This window comes from Ranitomeya imitator, chromosome 6, assembly GCF_032444005.1.
Source record: "Ranitomeya imitator isolate aRanImi1 chromosome 6, aRanImi1.pri, whole genome shotgun sequence".
Lineage (NCBI taxonomy): Eukaryota > Metazoa > Chordata > Amphibia > Anura > Dendrobatidae > Ranitomeya > Ranitomeya imitator.
In genome coordinates this window covers 292,516,681-292,535,373 of record NC_091287.1, presented here as the reverse complement: position 1 = coordinate 292,535,373, position 18,693 = coordinate 292,516,681, and the positions used below count along the sequence as shown (strand labels likewise).

At 44.8% G+C, this 18,693-nt stretch overlaps 1 protein-coding gene across 1 annotated transcript in view; it reads right to left on the bottom strand.

Moving 5' to 3' along the window:
• Positions 1-17,952, bottom strand: part of ELOVL2 (ELOVL fatty acid elongase 2) — a 174,067-nt gene extending 156,115 nt beyond the window's left edge. The window contains exon 1 of the mRNA XM_069730657.1: positions 17,810-17,952. Within this exon, the coding sequence (XP_069586758.1) occupies positions 17,810-17,812 (3 nt within the window). The 5' untranslated portion in view covers positions 17,813-17,952. The remainder of the gene's footprint in view (positions 1-17,809) is intronic.
• Between the last annotated feature and the right edge of the window lie 741 nt (positions 17,953-18,693).

Sequence of the window (18,693 nt, the reverse complement as noted above, 5' to 3'; positions counted from 1 at the left end):
GGAGCAGCCATGGACAACTGAACGCGTTTCGAACAACTGCTGTGTTCTTATTCAGTACTGAAGACTAAGAACAGCAGTTGTTTGAAACGCGTTCAGTTGTGCATGGCTGCTCCCTAACTATTTTGCTGGTCATTTGTAAGCCCTTGTTCTAATTTTTAAAGGTTTGAATAAAGTATTTTTTGATATTTTACATCCTGGAGCTGGATTCCTATATTTTTCTTCTTCAATTTTCTACGTCCTGGCAGAGATGTAATTTCCGAGCTCGGATGATACCACCACAGCGATTTAACTTCTAATGGGTGAGCTGAATTAACTTTTTTTGTACTCAGAGTAAGGTACTGCAGTGCGCATGTGCCAGGACTGTTTGACCTTTCCCAACACATGCGCGCTGCAGTACTTTGCTCTTACCTCTAGAGGGCAGATAAGTACGCATGCGCAGGAGCGCGATGCCGGAGACTGTGTGGAAGATGCAAGGTCGTGCCATCCATTATAAACCAAGGAGGACAACATCGCAAAAAGATGGGAGGCACTGAACCATGAAGAGCGATACCCCTCGGACAGGAACGTCTCGCAGGTGAGTATAATAAAAGCTCTTTCTCTTCTCTTACAGGTCGGGTTGGGGGCAGATATACTGCATTACAGAATGCTGTATATCAGGCCTGAAAGTGGTGGCTGTATCCCATATCAGTCAAACCTGGTGACGGGTTAAGATGATCATTTTATGGAAAATTGGCACATCCAGCCAACGATATATAAAATGACAAGCTTCATTAGAATTTCATTACAAACATGGAATCCAATAGCAAGAAAAAACCTGATGCGTTTTCGAAGTGAAAGTGCCCTTAGTCATAGGGTCCTATGGCTGAACTTCACAAGCAGAACCAGCAGTGTTTAACCAGGATCATCAGCATGGGGGGTGAGCTCATATCCCACTCTTCTTCTAATCATTTTATGAGTCCTACTTCAGAATAAAGCTCGCCATACTCATTAGATGGCTGACAGCCGAACAATGCTGCAGCCAATCGTTAGGCTGGCAGCCAGCTCATCTGGATCTCCCATACATAGGAGTGTATGTCCTTTATGATAGAACAGCCTTACTTCTGGGAGAACAAAAGTCATAAATGGAACATGCCAGAGCTTTAATTCCCCCAACAATCAATTGCCCTGAGCACTTATACACTTTAGACAGCTGTTCGAACTGTCCTGAGGAAGTGACCACACGAAACGTGCGTTGGGGGACGGCGGGAGCACCTGTGTTACAACTGTGTTACTGATGTGTTTATTTAAATTACTCTTTATGCAGATTTTTCAGCAGCACCTTATATCTAGCAGTTAGTGGTTTAAGTCCACTCAGTATATATTCTTACACATATAAGATCTATTCCAGGTAATATCAAGTTGTATTATACACAGTGTTTCCATTGTATAGTTGGTATTGCAGCCTCTGTTATTACTCAAGCAAAATTTGTTTGTTTTTTAATCTATATTTAATAAAATGTATTATTTTATGGCACATATACTCGTTTCTCTTTTTTTGTTAATCCATTGTTCTGAGTTGTGCACAATTGTCTTTTTTCATATCTTGGGTATTTTGTTGTTATCCAAATTGTCCGAACTAGTCAATATTTGCAAGTTCAGCCAACATAAGCCTAATATGTATGGGGGGCTTCAGAGATTTCATGAGTTCAAGTATATTCAATCGCTGCCTCCCGAGCCAAGTTGACATCTGCAGCTCGTACAGTGTGAAATCTCAGCAGCAGGGAAGAGGGACACTGTAGAGCTTAGCAATCAGGCCAGGTGGGCAGAGATGGAGTTACAACTTCAGCCATTCTGACATGGAGAAGTAAACACAACATTCTTATCAATTCTAGTCTACAGTATACAGTGGAAACCAGAAATTTACATACACTATGTAGAAAGATACATATACCGTATTTATCGGACTATAAGATGCACTTTTTTCCCCAAAAATTTGGGGGGAAAACGGGGGTGCGTCTTATAGTCAGAATGTACTTGCAGTTAGCGTAGTGGCAGCAGGAGTGGGGCAATTCTTCCGGTGGTCCGACGCTGCAGGGCGATAATCTCGCTCCAATCCCAGCCTGATGCGGCAGGTTTGGCAGTGTGGGGGGCTCCAGTGACATTTTCGGAAGACCCGGAGCCCCTGAACTTCTATTGCCTTGATGCTGTGGCCTCCTGGAAAATGGCCACCAGAGGCGGAACATGCACAGATTTAGATCTCGGCCCCAAGATCTCGGGACGAGATCCCATTGCCGAGATCTCAATCTGCGCAATCGCCACCTCCGGTGGCCATTTTCCCAGAGGCCACAGCATCGAGGCAATAGAAGTGCGGGGGCTTTGGGCTTTTACAAAATGTTGCCGTAGTCCCCACACCACCGCGCACCACCGAACCTGCAGCACCAGCCGCACCAGGCTGGGATGGGAGCGAGATCATCGCCCTGCAGCACCAGACTGGGATGGGATTTCCCAGAGACCACCACATTGCAGCAATGCAATGCTCCGCCGAACTATGCCGAACCTGTGCACCAGTCTGGGTCATATCATCGCCAGACCACCAAATACCCCTTGTGACTCCGCTGCAGATCCTCCTCGTGTAAGCTAAATTTAGGACTGTAAGACACACCCCCATTTGACGCATTTTTTCCCCCAATTTCCATCTGAAAATTTGGGGTGTGTCTTATGGTCCAGTGCGTCTTATAGTCCGAAAAATACGGTACATGTTTTTCTCAGTATCTGACATGAAATCAGAATAAACCTTTCCCATTTTAGGTCAATTAGGATTACCTAAATATTACTATTTGCCAAATGCCAGAAAGAGAGAGAGAGCGAGAGAATGTTTTAAGGCTTTTTTTATTACTTACTGCAAAGTCAAACATTTACATACTGTACATTTCATTAGTATTTGGTACCATTGCCCTTAAACTGAATGACTTGGGTCAAACATTTGGGATATCCTTCCACAAGCTTCTCACAATAGTTGGTCAGAATTTGGGACCATTCCTCCTGACAAAACTGGTGCAACTGATCCAGGCTTGTAGGTTGCCTTGCTCGCAACGGCCTTTTCAGCTTTGCCCATCAATTTTTAATAGGATTGTGATCAGGGCTTTGTGATGGCCACTCCAAAACACTGACTTTGTTATCCTGAAGCCACTTTGTTACCATTTTGGCAGTATGCTTCGGGTCATTGTCCATTTGGAAGACCCACTTCTGCCCAAGCTTTAACTTCCTGGCTGATGTTTTGAGATGTTGCTTCAGTATGGCCACATAATCGTCTTTTCTCATGATGCCATCTATTTTGTAACGTGCACCAGTTCCTCCTGCAGCAAAACAACTCCACAACGTGATGCTACCACCCCCATGTTTCACAGTTGGGATTGTGTTCTTAGGTTTCAAAGCTTCTCCCTTTTTTCCCCAAAAGTAAAGATGGTCCTTGTGCCCCAAAATTAAATTTTAGTTTCATCAGACCACAGGACAAAATTAAGGTCTTTGTTCCTGTGTGCATTTGCAAACATTAATCTGTTTTTGTATGATTCTTTTGGAGTAATGGCTTCTTCCTGGCAGAGTGGCCTTTCAGCCCATATTGACACAGAACTCGTTTCACTGGATATTGACACAATCTTACCAGCTTCTGCTGTCATCTTCGCAAGGTATTTTCCTTTTGTCCTTGGGGTGATAATGCACATGTAGGACCAAAGCACGCTCATCTCTGGGACACAGAATCTGTCTCCTTCCTGAGCGGTATGATGGCTGGATATTCCCACCTTGTTTGTACTTGTGTTTAATTGTGTGTACAGATGCATGAGGCACCTTCAGGTATCCTGAAATTGTACCCAAGGATGAGGCAGACTTGTGCAAGTCCACAATTCTCTTCCTGATACCTTGGCTGATTTCTTGAGACTTTCCCATGATGCTACACAAAGAAACAGTGTGTTTCAGGTGTGCATTAAAATACATCCACAGATGTGCCTCTAACTAACTCAGATGTTGCCAAAAAAACTATCAAAAGCTTCCAAACACATGACATCATCATATGGGCAGTCCAGAAATGTTTAAAGGCATAGTAATCTTAAGGCCCCGTCACACATAGCGACGCTGCAGCGATACCGACAACGATCCGGATCGCTGCAGCGTCGCTGTTTGGTCGCTGGAGAGCTGTCACACAGACAGCTCTCCAGCGACCAACGATCCCGAGGTCCCCGGTAACCAGGGTAAACATTGGGTAACTAAGCGCAGGGCCGCGCTTAGTAACCCGATGTTTACCCTGGTTACCATCGTTAAAGTAAAAAAAAACAAACGCTACAAACTTACCTATCGCTGTCTGTCCTCGGTGCTCTGCTTCTCTGGTCTGGCTGTGAGCACAGCGGCCAGAAAGTAGAGCGGTGACGTCACCGCTCTGCTTTCCGGCTGACCGGCGCTCACAGCCAGACCAGAGAAGCAGAGCGCCGAGGACAGACAGCGATAGGTAAGTATGTAGCATTTGTTTTTTTACTTTTAGGATGGTAACCAGGGTAAACATCGGGTTACTAAGCGCGGCCCTGCGCTTAGTTACCCGATGTTTACCCTGGTTACCAGCGAAGACATCGCTGAATCGGCGTCACACACGCCGATTCAGCGATGTCAGCGGGACCTCAACAATCAAAAAATGGCCCAGGCCATTCCGACACGACCAGCGATCTCACAGCAGGGGGCTGATCGCTGGTACGTGTCACACATAGCAAGATCGCTACTGAGATCGCTGTTGCGTCACAAAACTTGTGACTCAGCAGCGATCTCGCTAGCGATCTCGCTATGTGTGACGGGGCCTTTAGTGTACAGTCATGGACAAAAATTTTGAGAATGAGACAAATATTAGTTTTTCCAAAGTCTACTGCTTCATTTTTTCTAATGGCAATTTGCATATACTCCTGAATGTCAGAGTGATCAGCTTAACAGCAATTACTGTACTTGCAAAGTCAATATTTGCCCAGAAAATGAACTTTAACCCCCAAAACACATTTCAACATCATTGCAGTCCTACCTTAAAAGGAGCAGCTAACATCGTTTTAGTGATTGATCCATTAACACAGGTGTGGGTGTTGAGGACAAGGCTGGTGATCAATCAGTCATGATTAAGTAAGAATGACATCACTGGACACTTTAAAAGGAGGCTGGTGCTTGGTATCATTGTTTCTCTTCAGTTAACCATGGTTATCTATAAAGAAACACGTGCAGCCATCATTGCACTGCACAAAAATGGCCTAACAGGGAAGAGTATCGCAGCTACAAAGATTGCACCTCAGTCAACAATCTATCGCATCATCAAGAACTTCAAGGAGAGAGCTTCCATTGTTGTCAAAAAGGCTCCAGGGCGCCCAAGAAAGACCAGCAAGCGCCAGGACCGTATCTTAAAACTGTTTCAGCTGCGGGATCGGACTACCAGCAGTGCCGAGCTTGCTCAGGCATGGCAGCAGGCTGGTGTGAGTGCTTCTGCACGCACTGTGAGGCGGAGACTCTTTGAGGGCAGCAAAGAAGCCACTTCTCTCCAGAAAAAAACATCAGGGACCGACTGATATTCTGCAAAAGGTACAGGGAGTGGACTGCTGAGGACTGGGGCAAAGTCATTTTTTCTGATGAATCCCCTTTTCGATTGTTTGGGACATCTGGAAAACAGCTTATTCGGAGAAGAAGAGGTGAGCGATACCACTAGTCTTGTCTCATGCCAACTGTAAAGCATCCTGAAACCATTCATGTGTGGGGTTGCTTCTCAGCCAAGGGAATCGGCTCACTCACAGTCTTGCCTAAAAACACAGCCCTGAATAAAGAATGGTACCAGAATGTCCTCCAATAGCAACTTCTCCCAACCGTCCAAGAGCAGTTTGGCGCCCAACAATGCATTTTCCAGCATGATGGAGCACCTTGCCATAAAGCAAAGGTGATAACTAAATGGCTCATGGAACAAAACATAGAGATTTTGGGTCCATGGCCTGGAAACTCCCCAGATCTTTATCCCATTGAGAACTTGTGGTCAATCATCAAGAGACGGGTGGACAAACAAAAACCAACAAATTCTGGCAAAATGCAAGCATTGATTATGCAAGAATGGACTGCTATCAGTCAGGATTTGGTCCAGAAGTTGATTGAGAGCATGCCAGGGAGAATTGCGGAGGTCTTGAATAAGAAGGGTCAACACTGCAAATATTGACTTGCTGCATTAACTCATTCTAACTGTCAATATAACCTATTGGTACTCATAATATAATTGCAATTATATTTATGTATGTGATATAAACATCAGACAAACTATTAAAAACCAGAGGGCAGCAGATCATGGGAAAATATCATTTTGGTGTCATTCTCAAAACTTTTGGCCATGACTGTATGTAAACTTTTGACTTTGCAGTAAGTAATAAAAATGCCTTAATACATTCTTTCTCTCTCTCTGTCTCTCTCATTATTCTGGCATTTGAAAAATATTAATAATTATGGTAATCCTAATTGACCTAAAATGGAAAAGGTTTATTCTGATTTCATGTCAGATATTGAGAAAAACATGCTTATGTGTCTTTTTATATAATGTATGTAACTTCTGATTTAAACTGTATTTGGTAATGTATGCAGCTGGAATTATGAATTATGGTGATAAATCCTCTTTAAATATGTACATATCTCTAGAAATGACCCATACATCACTCTGTGCTGCAGTGTGAATACTACAACAGTTATGATGATTTCAGCAGCAACCATGCTACCATAGCAATATATATGCTAATACAATAATAATACTATATATGATATATGCTAATACAATAATATAATACTATATATGGTATACTAAGATATATGCTATAAAATAGCTGCTGGTAGGACTGTACAGCAAGCAGCCAATATTGTAGAATCCCAAAGAGACTCCTGAAGGATGCCACAACTCATGTATGGCCCCCTTTACACGTCTGTGTTTCCAGCACGTGTGTCATCTGCTTTTCTCACGGATAACACACGAACCCATTATAACCTATGCTGTTATGCACATGTCCATTTTTTCAGGCAGCATGGATGACGAGGGCCAATACAAGTCTGTGGAAAACACGTACAACACACGGATGATATCCATATGACATCCGTGTTTAACACGGCAAAATATAGTAGTAGTTTCCAATTTATTTTTTCTTTATCTATATCGGAAAAACACTCATGACACTGATGATACAAACACACAGATGAGATGACACACTGATGGAAAAAACAGACACACGGATGACACTGATGGTAAAAACAGACAAACGGATGACACTGATGGTAAAAACAGACACAGGATGACACTGATGGTAAAAACGGACACACGGATGACGCACTGGTGGTAAAAACAGACACACTGATGATACACTGATGGTAAAAACGGACACACGGATGACACTGATGGTAAAAACGGACACACGGATGACACTGATGGTAAAAACGGTCACACGGATAACACACTGATGGTAAAAACGGACACACGAATGACACTGATGGTAAAAACAGATACAGATGACACACTGATGGTAAAAGTGGACACACGGATGACACACTGATGATAAAAACAGACACACAGATGACACACTGATGGTAAAAACGGACACGGATGACACTGATGGTAAAAACGGTCACACAGATGACACTGATGGTAAAAACGGACACACGGATGACACTGATGGTAAAAACGGACACACGGATGACACTGATGGTAAAAACGGACACACGTATGACACTGATGGTAAAAACCAGATACAGATGACTGTTATGAAAGGCAATTCAGTACCACAATGGACATAGCGGTCAGAGCACATACAGTGATCTGACAACCCAAAATCATAGAACGAGCTCTGAGACGTGGGAACTCTGCAGACCGCAATCCCTAATCCTCTCCAAACAACACTAGAGGCAGCCGTGGATTGCGCCTAACTCTGCCTATGCAACTCGGCACAGCCTGAGAAACTAACTAGCCTGAAGATAGAAAATTAGCCTACCTTGCCTCAGAGAAATACCCCAAAGGAAAAGGCAGCCCCCCACATATAATGACTGAGTTAAGATGAAAAGACAAACGTAGAGATGAAATAGATTCAGCAAAGTGAGGCCCGACTTTCTTAACAGAGCGAGGACAGAAAAGGTAACTTTGCGGTCTACACAAAACCCTAAAGAAAACCATGCAAAGGGGGCAAAAAGACCCTCCGTACCGAACTAACGGCACGGAGGTACACCCTTTGCGTCCCAGAGCTTCCAGCAAAAAATTAGACAAGCTGGACAGAAAAAATAGCAAACAAATAGCAAAGAAGAACTTAGCTATGCAGAGCAGCAGGCCACAGGAATGATCCAGGGAAAAGCAAGTCCAACACTGGAACATTGACAGGAAGCCAGGATCAAAGCATTAGGTGGAGTTAAGTAGAGACGCACCTAACGACCTCACCAGATCACCTGAGGGAGGAAACTCAGAAGCCGCAGTACCACTTCCCTCCACCAACAGAAGCTCACAGAGAGAATCAGCCGAAGTACCACTTGTGACCACAGGAGGGAGCTTTGCCACAGAATTCACAACAGTACCCCCCCCCCCTTGAGGAGGGGTCACCGAACCCTCACCAGAGCCCCCAGGCCGACCAGGATGAGCCACATGAAAGGCACGAACAAGATCGGGAGCATGGACATCAGAGGCAAAAACCCAGGAATTATCTTCCTGAGCATAACCCTTCCATTTAACCAGATACTGGAGTTTCCTTCTAGAAACACGAGAATCCAAAATCTTCTCCACAATATACTCCAATTCCCCCTCCACCAAAACCGGGGCAGGAGGATCAACAGATGGAACCATAGGTGCCACGTATCTCCGCAACAACGACCTATGGAATACGTTATGTATGGAAAAAGAATCTGGAAGGGTCAGACGAAAAGACAGGATTAAGAACCTCAGAAATCCTATACGGACCAATGAAACGAGGTTTAAACTTAGGAGAGGAAACCTTCATAGGAATATGACGAGAAGATAACCAAACCAGATCCCCAACACGAAGTCGGGGACCCACACGGCGTCTGCAATTAGCGAAACGTTGAGCCTTCTCCTGGGACAAGGTCAAATTGTCCACTACATGAGTCTAAATCTGCTGCAACCTGTCCACCACAGTATCCACACCAGGACAGTCCGAAGACAACCTGTCCTGAAGAGAAACGAGGATGGAACCCAGAATTGCAGAAAAATGGCGAAACCAAGGTAGCCGAGCTGGCCCGATTATTAAGGGCGAACTCAGCCAAAGGCAAAAAGGACACCCAGTCATCCTGATCGGCAGAAACAAAGCATCTCAGATATGTTTCCAAGGTCTGATTGGTTCGTTCGGTCTGGCCATTAGTCTGAGGATGGAAAGCCGAGGAAAAAGACAAGTCAATGCCCATCCTACCACAAAAGGCTCGCCAAAACCTTGAAACAAACTGGGAACCTCTGTCAGAAACGATATTCTCTGGAATGCCATGTAAACGAACCACATGCTGGAAGAACAATGGCACCAAATCAGAGGAGGAAGGCAATTTAGACAAGGGTACCAAATGGACCATCTTAGAAAAGCGATCACAGACCACCCAAATGACTGACATCTTTTGAGAAACGGGAAGATCAGAAATAAAATCCATAGAGATATGTGTCCAAGGCCTCTTCGGGACCGGCAAGGGCAAAAGCAACCCACTGGCACGAGAACAGCAGGGCTTAGCCCGAGCACAAATCCCACAGGACTGCACAAAAGTACGCACATCCCGCGACAGAGACGGCCACCAAAAGGATCTAGCCACTAACTCTCTGGTACCAAAGATTCCAGGATGACCAGCCAACACCGAACAATGAACCTCAGAGATAACTTTATTGGTCCACTTATCAGGGACAAACAGTCTCTCCGCTGGACAACGATCAGGTTTATTAGCCTGAAATTTTTGCAGCACCCGCCGCAAATCAGGGGGATGGCAGACACAATTACTCCTTCTTTGAGGATACCCGCCGGCTCAGACAAACCCGGAGAGTCGGGCACAAAACTCCTAGACAGAGCATCCGCCTTCACATTTTTAGAGCCTGGAAGGTACGAAATCACAAAGTCAAAACGGGCAAAAAACAGCGACCAACGAGCCTGTCTAGGATTCAACCGCTTAGCAGACTCAAGATAAGTCAAGTTCTTATGATCAGTCAATACCACCACGCGATTCTTAGCTCCTTCAAGCCAATGACGCCACTCCTCGAATGCCCACTATGACATCCTTAAGGGCTTCAGAGAGACCCTTTCTGAACATAGCTGCCAGCGCAGATTCATTCCATTGAGTGAGCACGGACCACTTTCTAAATTTCTGACAATATACCTCTATCTCATCCTGACCCTGACAAAGAGCCAGCAAATTTTTCTCTGCCTGATCCACTGAATTAGGTTCATCGTACAGCAATCCGAGCGCCAGGAAAAACGCATCGATATTACTCAATGCAGGATCTCCTGGCGCAAGAGAAAATGCCCAGTCCTGAGGGTCGCCGCGCAAAAAAGAAATAACAATCAAAACCTGTTGAACTGGATCACCAGAGGAGCGAGGTTTCAATGCCAGAAATAATTTACAATTATTTTTGAAACTCAGAAACTTAGTTCTATCTCCAAAAAACAAATCAGGAATAGGAATTCTTGGTTCTAACATAGATTTCTGATCAATAGTGTCTTGAATCTTTTGTACTCTTGCCGAGAGCTGATCCACAGATGAAGACAGACTTCTAATGTCCATCGCTACACCTGTGTACTGAACCACCCAAATGTCTAGGGGAAAAAAAGGCAAAACACAGTGCAAAGAAAAAAAAATGGTCTCAGAACTTCTTTTTTCCCTCTATTGAGAATCATTAGTACTTTTGGCTTCCTGTACTGTTATGAAAGGCAATTCAGTACCACAATGGACATAGCGGTCAGAGCACATACAGTGATCTGACAATAACCCAAAATCATAGAACGAGCTCTGAGACGTGGGAACTCTGCAGACCGCAATCCCTAATCCTCTCCAAACAACACTAGAGGCAGCCGTGGATTGCGCCTAACTCTGCCTATGCAACTCGGCACAGCCTGAGGAACTAACTAGCCTGAAGATAGAAAATAAGCCTACCTTGCCTCAAAGAAATACCCCAAAGGAAAAGGCAGCCCCCCACATTTAACGACTGAGTTAAGATGAAAAGACAAACGTAGAGATGAAATAGATTCAGCAATGTGAGGCCCGACTTTCTTAACAGAGCGAGGACAGAAAAGGTAACTTTGCGGTCTACACAAAACCCTAAAGAAAACCACGCAAAGGGGGCAAAAAGACCCTCCGTACCGAACTAACGGCACGGAGGTACACCCTTTGCGTCCTAGAGCTTCCAGCAAAAAATTAGACAAGCTGGACAGAAAAAATAGCAAACAAATAGCAAAGAAGAACTTAGCTATGCAGAGCAGCAGGCCACAGGAATGATCCAGGGAAAAGCAAGTCCAACACTGGAACATTGACAGGAAGCCAGGATCAAAGCATTAGGTGGAGTTAAGTAGAGAAGCACCTAACGACCTCACCAGATCACCTGAGGGAGGAAACTCAGAAGCCGCAGTACCACTTCCCTCCACCAACAGAAGCTCACAGAGAGAATCAGCCGAAGTACCACTTGTGACCACAGGAGGGAGCTTTGCCACAGAATTCACAACAGATGACACACTGATGGTAAAAACAGATACAGATGACACACTGATGGTAAAAGTGGACACACAGATGACACACTGATGGTAAAAATAGACACACGGATGACACACTGATGATAAAAACAGACACACAGATGACACACTGATGGTAAAAACGGACACGGATGACACTGATGGTAAAAACGGACACACGGATGACACTGATGGTAAAAACGGACACACGGATGACACTGATGGTAAAAACGGACACACGTATGACACTGATGGTAAAAACCAGATACAGATGACACACTGATGGTAAAAGCGGACACACGGATGACACACTGATGGTAAAAACAGACACACTGATGATACACTGATGGTAAAAATGGACACACGGATGACACACTGATGGTAAAAATAGACACACTGATGACATACTGATGGTAAAAACGGACACACGGATGATACTGATGGTAAAAACGGTCACACGGATGATACTGATGGTAAAAACGGACACACGGATGATACTGATGGTAAAAACGGTCACACGGATGACACACTGATGGTAAAAACGGACACACGGATGACACTGATGGTAAAAACGGTCACACAGATGACACACTGATGGTAAAAACGGTCACACGGATGACACACTGATGGTAAAAACGGACACACAGATGACACTGATGGTAAAAACGGTCACACGGATGACACACTAATGGTAAAAACGGACCACACAGACGGCACTGATGGTAAAGACGGTCACACGGATGACACACTGATGGTAAAAACGGACACACGGATGACACACTGATGGTAAAAACGGACACACGGATGACACTGATGGTAAAAACTGTCACACAGATGACACACTGATGGTAAAAACGGTCACACGGATGAGACACTGATGGTAAAAACGGATACACGGATGACATACTGATGGTAAAAACGGACACACGGATGACACTGATGGTAAAAACGGACACACGGATGACACTGATGGTAAAAACGGTCACACAGATGACACTGATGGTAAAAACAGTCACACAGATGACACACTGATGGTAAAAACGGATACACGGATGACATACTGATGGTAAAAACGGACACACGGATGACACTGATGGTAAAAACGGACACACAGATGACACTGATGGTAAAAACGGTCACACAGATGACACACTGATGGTAAAAACGGTCACACATGACACACTGATGGTAAAAACGGATACACGGATGACATACTGATGGTAAAAACGGACACACGGATGACACTGATGGTAAAAACGGACACACGGATGACACTGATGGTAAAAATGGACACACGGATGACACACTGATGGTAAAAACAGACACACGGATGACACACATGGTAAAATCGGACAAGTAGATGACACACGTGTTTACCATGTATGGTAAAAACGGACACACACGACACACTGATGTAAAAACGGACACATGGATGACACTGATGGTAAAAACGGTCACATGGATGACACTGATAGTAAAAATGGACACATGACACACTGATGGTAAAAACGGATACACGGATGACATACTGAAGGTAAAAACGGACACACGGATGACACTGATGGTAAAAACGGTCACATGGATGACACTGATGGTAAAAACGGACACACAGATGACACACTGATGGTAAAAACAGACACACGAATGACACTGATGGTAAAAATGGACACACAAATGACGCACTGTTAGAAAACGCCCATGACACCAGTACCGGTTTTTCATGTACATGTTTTGTACGGACGTGTGACGGAGGCCTAAGGCCGGGATCACACATGCGAGAAACACGTCCGTGTCTCGCATGTGAAATCCAAGCTGTGGCGTCGGCACTGTGGAGCGTGTTTCTCGCATGTGTGATCACGGCCTTATACAGGGCCTAGCACTATAGAATAAATCTACTAATGCCTAAAGAGTGTCATAAGAGGAATATAATAACAAAAAGAATTTGGTATCGCAGAACCTTTTCCCCCATTCTCGAGGGCCTCATTTTAGTGCCTATAGTTTTTAGTTTTGCTCTTCTTGAAAAAACCAGTAGCGCATGCCATATAGTATCCTGAGGTTACAGGGCAGCTGGCACCACAACACCTTCCTTTGTCAATCAGTTCCCATCAGAACACAGTGTCTAGATGCCAATCCGTGGGTACAAAAGCAAACCCTTAACTTTTACAAACGCATTTAGCGATCCCCGCATATAGATAATCTTTGTTACTGCGCACTTAATGTTTTTTTGGGCACTATTTCTAGAAGACATTTGTAATTGTTTGGTATGAAAAGTTGTAACCAGTTTCAAAACAGACTGCCAAGCTTGTAGCTAGGATCTCCTCCTCTCTGCAGCTCCTTTAAGCAGAAACGTAAAGGGAACAGGTCATGTCCCAAAACGCTATTTACCTGCAGATTTACACTATATTTTAATAGCGTAACAGTGAGATCTGGCCAGCTCACCGAAAGCCCAGACACTGAGAGAAAATGAACTTTATTCCTCCCAGGAGCCGCTGGCTTTCAGTTGTAGAGGCGTTCCTGGATTGCACAACGAGCAGCAGCTGTAATCACTCCCCGACAGTTTGATTGACAGTTCTCTCTGCAGCGCATCTGTGCAGAGCGGCCTGTTCATCAAAGTACCGGGGAGTGATTAAAGCCTCTGATAACAGTATAGTGAGCAGCAGCTGTGAGCACGGCTCTATGACTCTATACCAGTGTTTCTCAACTCCAGTCCTCAAGACCCACCAACAGGTCTTGTTTTCAGGATTTCCTTAGTATTGCACACGTGATAATTTCATCACCTGCTCAAGCATTAATTAAATCACCTATGCAGTAGTAAGGAAATCCTGAAAACATGACCTGTTAGTGGGTCTTGAGGACCGGAGTTGAGAAACACTGCTCTATACACAGAGTGGTGACTGACCCCGCATCGGCGGCGCCCCCATGACTGAAACCATTATTATATATAATAGATAAACCATTATTTCTTATTTTTAGGGACTCTATAGCGACAGGATCTGTTCCGCAGGACTGGCGCACAGCAAATGTGGTGCCAATATTCAAAAAGGGCTCTAAAAGTGAACCTGGAAATTATAGGCCAGTAAGTCTAACCTCTATTGTTGGTAAAATATTTGAAGGGTTTCTGAGGGATGTTATTCTGGATTATCTCAATGAGAATAACTGTTTAACTCCATATCAGCATGGGTTTATGAGAAATCTCTCCTGTCAAACCAATCTAATCAGTTTTTATGAAGAGGTAAGCTATAGGCTGGACCACGGTGAGTCATTGGACGTGGTATATCTCGATTTTTCCAAAGCGTTTGATACCGTGCCGCACAAGAGGTTGGTACACAAAATGAGAATGCTTGGTCTGGGGGAAAATGTGTGTAAATGGGTTAGTAACTGGCTTAGTGATAGAAAGCAGAGGGTGGTTATAAATGGTATAGTCTCTAACTGGGTCTCTGTGACCAGTGGGGTACCGCAGGGGTCGGTATTGGGACCTGTTCTCTTCAACATATTCATTAATGATCTGGTAGAAGGTTTACACAGTAAAATATCGATATTTGCAGATGATACAAAACTATGTAAAGCAGTTAATACAAGAGAAGATAGTATTCTGCTACAGATGGATCTGGATAAGTTGGAAACTTGGGCTGAAAGGTGGCAGATGAGGTTTAACAATGATAAATGTAAGGTTATACACATGGGAAGAAGGAATCAATGTCACCATTACACACTGAATGGGAAACCACTGGGTAAATCTGACAGGGAGAAGGACTTGGGGATCCTAGTTAATGATAAACTTACCTGGAGCAGCCAGTGCCAGGCAGCAGCTGCCAAGGCAAACAGGATCATGGGGTGCATTAAAAGAGGTCTGGATACACATGATGAGAGCATTATACTGCCTCTGTACAAATCCCTAGTTAGACCGCACATGGAGTACTGTGTCCAGTTTTGGGCACCGGTGCTCATGAAGGATATAATGGAACTAGAGAGAGTACAAAGGAGGGCAACAAAATTAATAAAGGGGATGGGAGAACTACAATACCCAGATAGATTAGCGAAATTAGGATTATTTAGTCTAGAAAAAAGATGACTGAGGGGCGATCTAATAACCATGTATAAGTATATAAGGGGACAATACAAATATCTCGCTGAGGATCTGTTTATACCAAGGAAGGTGACGGGCACAAGGGGGCATTCTTTGCGTCTGGAGGAGAGAAGGTTTTTCCACCAACATAGAAGAGGATTCTTTACTGTTAGGGCAGTGAGAATCTGGAATTGCTTGCCTGAGGAGGTGGTGATGGCGAACTCAGTCGAGGGGTTCAAGAGAGGCCTGGATGTCTTCCTGGAGCAGAACAATATTGTATCATACAATTATTAGGTTCTGTAGAAGGACGTAGATCTGGGGATTTATTATGATGGAATATAGGCTGAACTGGATGGACAAATGTCTTTTTTCGGCCTTACTAACTATGTTACTATGTTACTATGTTACTATGAAACCCAAACGTTGCCAGGAGGAATAAAGTGAATTTCCTCCTGACAGTGGGGTTCAAAGTGCGAGCGCCGAGCAGGTTCAGAACCTTATTAACCTGCAGATTAAACCCATAGCTGCAGATTAATAGCATTTTTTTCATGTGACAGGTTCCCTTTAATGGGAGAACTTAATGCCAGAGGATTGGAGCTCTGCATTTCCTGGGCCAGCAGAGCATTGATGACTTCTGACACTAGGCCTCGGCACTCAGCGACCCCGCTCTGTAGCCTTATGTGGTCTACCAATTCATGGCCGACTTCTGGTTCTATGCCTCATGCAATCATTAATCTACTTGGAAGTCTTGTCAGTGCCTACACGTGGCAATATTAATGCTCAATGGAGATAGGAGCTTCCTTGTGATTATTATTTACAGGGGTTGTCCTACACTGAAAACATTTTTAGGCACTGATGGTTTTAAAATATCAACTGAAGGTATATTCACGGTCCAGCGCCTACATGGATCTAGTGCAGGTTGTTCTAGAGGTCTGTGTCGGTGCTGGAAACAATGTCTGCTTGGTTTGGAAGTCGCAGGACCACAACACTCAGTTGGCACAGGAGCGTCACCAGAAAAACGTCTGACGTTGTGCTCTTCTAGTCACCCGAGTGCTGCAGCCAATCACAGGCTGTGGCGGTCCTGTGTCTGACGAAGAAAGCCGACATCGCTTCCAGAGCCGGTGCAGGCCTCTAGAGCGACCTGTGCTGGATCCATGGGAACACTGAAAGATGAAATAGGCCTCCGGGTATTAATTCAAAACCATCAATGCTTAAAAAAGTAATGCTTTCAGTGCTGGTCAACCCCTTTAAGGGCCTCGTAGTAAGTTCTGGAACTTTTTTATTCTTCTTATTGCTAAAATAGCTTGCGTCTATAAGAATGAATTTACACCGAGAATCCTGGACAGCTCCTAAACCTTCAGCTCTTTCCAGCCATAAAGAGGGGCACACAGACAATGCTCCATAGAGGCGGCTCCATCACCGAGCCCCATCACTCAGCCCCATGACAGCGGGGCATTATCTCTATGGGGCCGCGTTCTTGGCAATGGTTTTAGGTCATTCCGCCGGATTCTGTTTCTCTCCTCACAAATCACAGAATGAATGAGGCATTCCCGCCCCTGTCCTCAGCCCACCGTGCTCCCCTCCCCCTGTACAGCCCCTCTCCATATACTCAGGGAGATCAGACCAGCCAGGATCCAGCCTATGTGGATCTCCTGAGAGGTCATACCGGATCACTGCCTCCTGGGACTTCTGCATTGGTCCTGTAGCTCCCATGCTTTCATGGAGGGTCTAGGGCAGGTGGGCACAGCTATCACACTGACAGTTACATCAGATAGCACTAGTAATGCCCAGTGTAGGAGCCCATGCCACTCCCTGGACCCCCATATAGTGCAGGGGGCATCACTACATCTAGTGGCAGTGTGGATGGAGGGCAGCCTGTGCCATCACTGCTAAACAGTAAGACGTGGCATGATGCATGTGTAAGGCAAGTGTCACCGGGAAGCCCCTGGAGCAGCTGGACCCCCAATATAACACTGCTGACATTGTGGTAAAGTGCACACTAATGAATGACAGCAGGCAGGGAGGTGCACGCACTCACCATAATGAGGGCAGCAGCAGCAGCACCGGGAACTCCCGCGGTTGTGACGAGCGCTGTCCAGGGTATCGCGCTCCGGGCTGGAGGACGTCTCCGCTGCTCAGTGCACCGAGGCCGCCTGTGCCACACTGAGCGCAGCTCCTGATGCTGCTGCTGCTGCTGCTGCTGGCTTTGTGACGTCCTGAGGGGCGTGGCCCCGCCGCTGTGTGTAGTGGGGATTACAATGGTGTGAAAACAGTAGTGTACAGCAGGGGGCGCACGACGCGCTCTAACAGACGCTTGTTGCTAGGTAGTAACACCTGCCGCTCCAGTAATGCGAGCGCTACCGTCGGTGTCTAATTCGGCAATTTCTTATTCAGGGAGGGCTCAAGTTGGTTTCTTATTCAATAATTCATTATTTGGCAACTATTTTTTTTTGTTTTTATAGGTTTGACTACAAAATTCAGAATAATAGAATACAATGCAGTGCCCTGGTGTGAATATACAGGTCCTTCTCAAAAAATTAGCATATAGTGTTAAATTTCATTATTTACCATAATGTAATGATTACAATTAAACTTTCATATATTATAGATTCATTATCCACCAACTGAAATTTGTCAGGTCTTTTATTGTTTTAATACTGATGATTTTGGCATACAACTCCTGATAACCCAAAAAACCTGTCTCAATAAATTAGCATATCAAGAAAAGTTTCTCTAAATGACCTATTACCCTAATCTTCTGAATCAACTAATTAACTCTAAACACATGCAAAAGATACCTGAGGCTTTTATAAACTCCCTGCCTGGTTCATTACTCAAAGCCCCCATCATGGGTAAGACTAGCGACCTGACAGATGTCAAGAAGGCCATCATTGACACCCTCAAGCAAGAGGGTAAGACCCA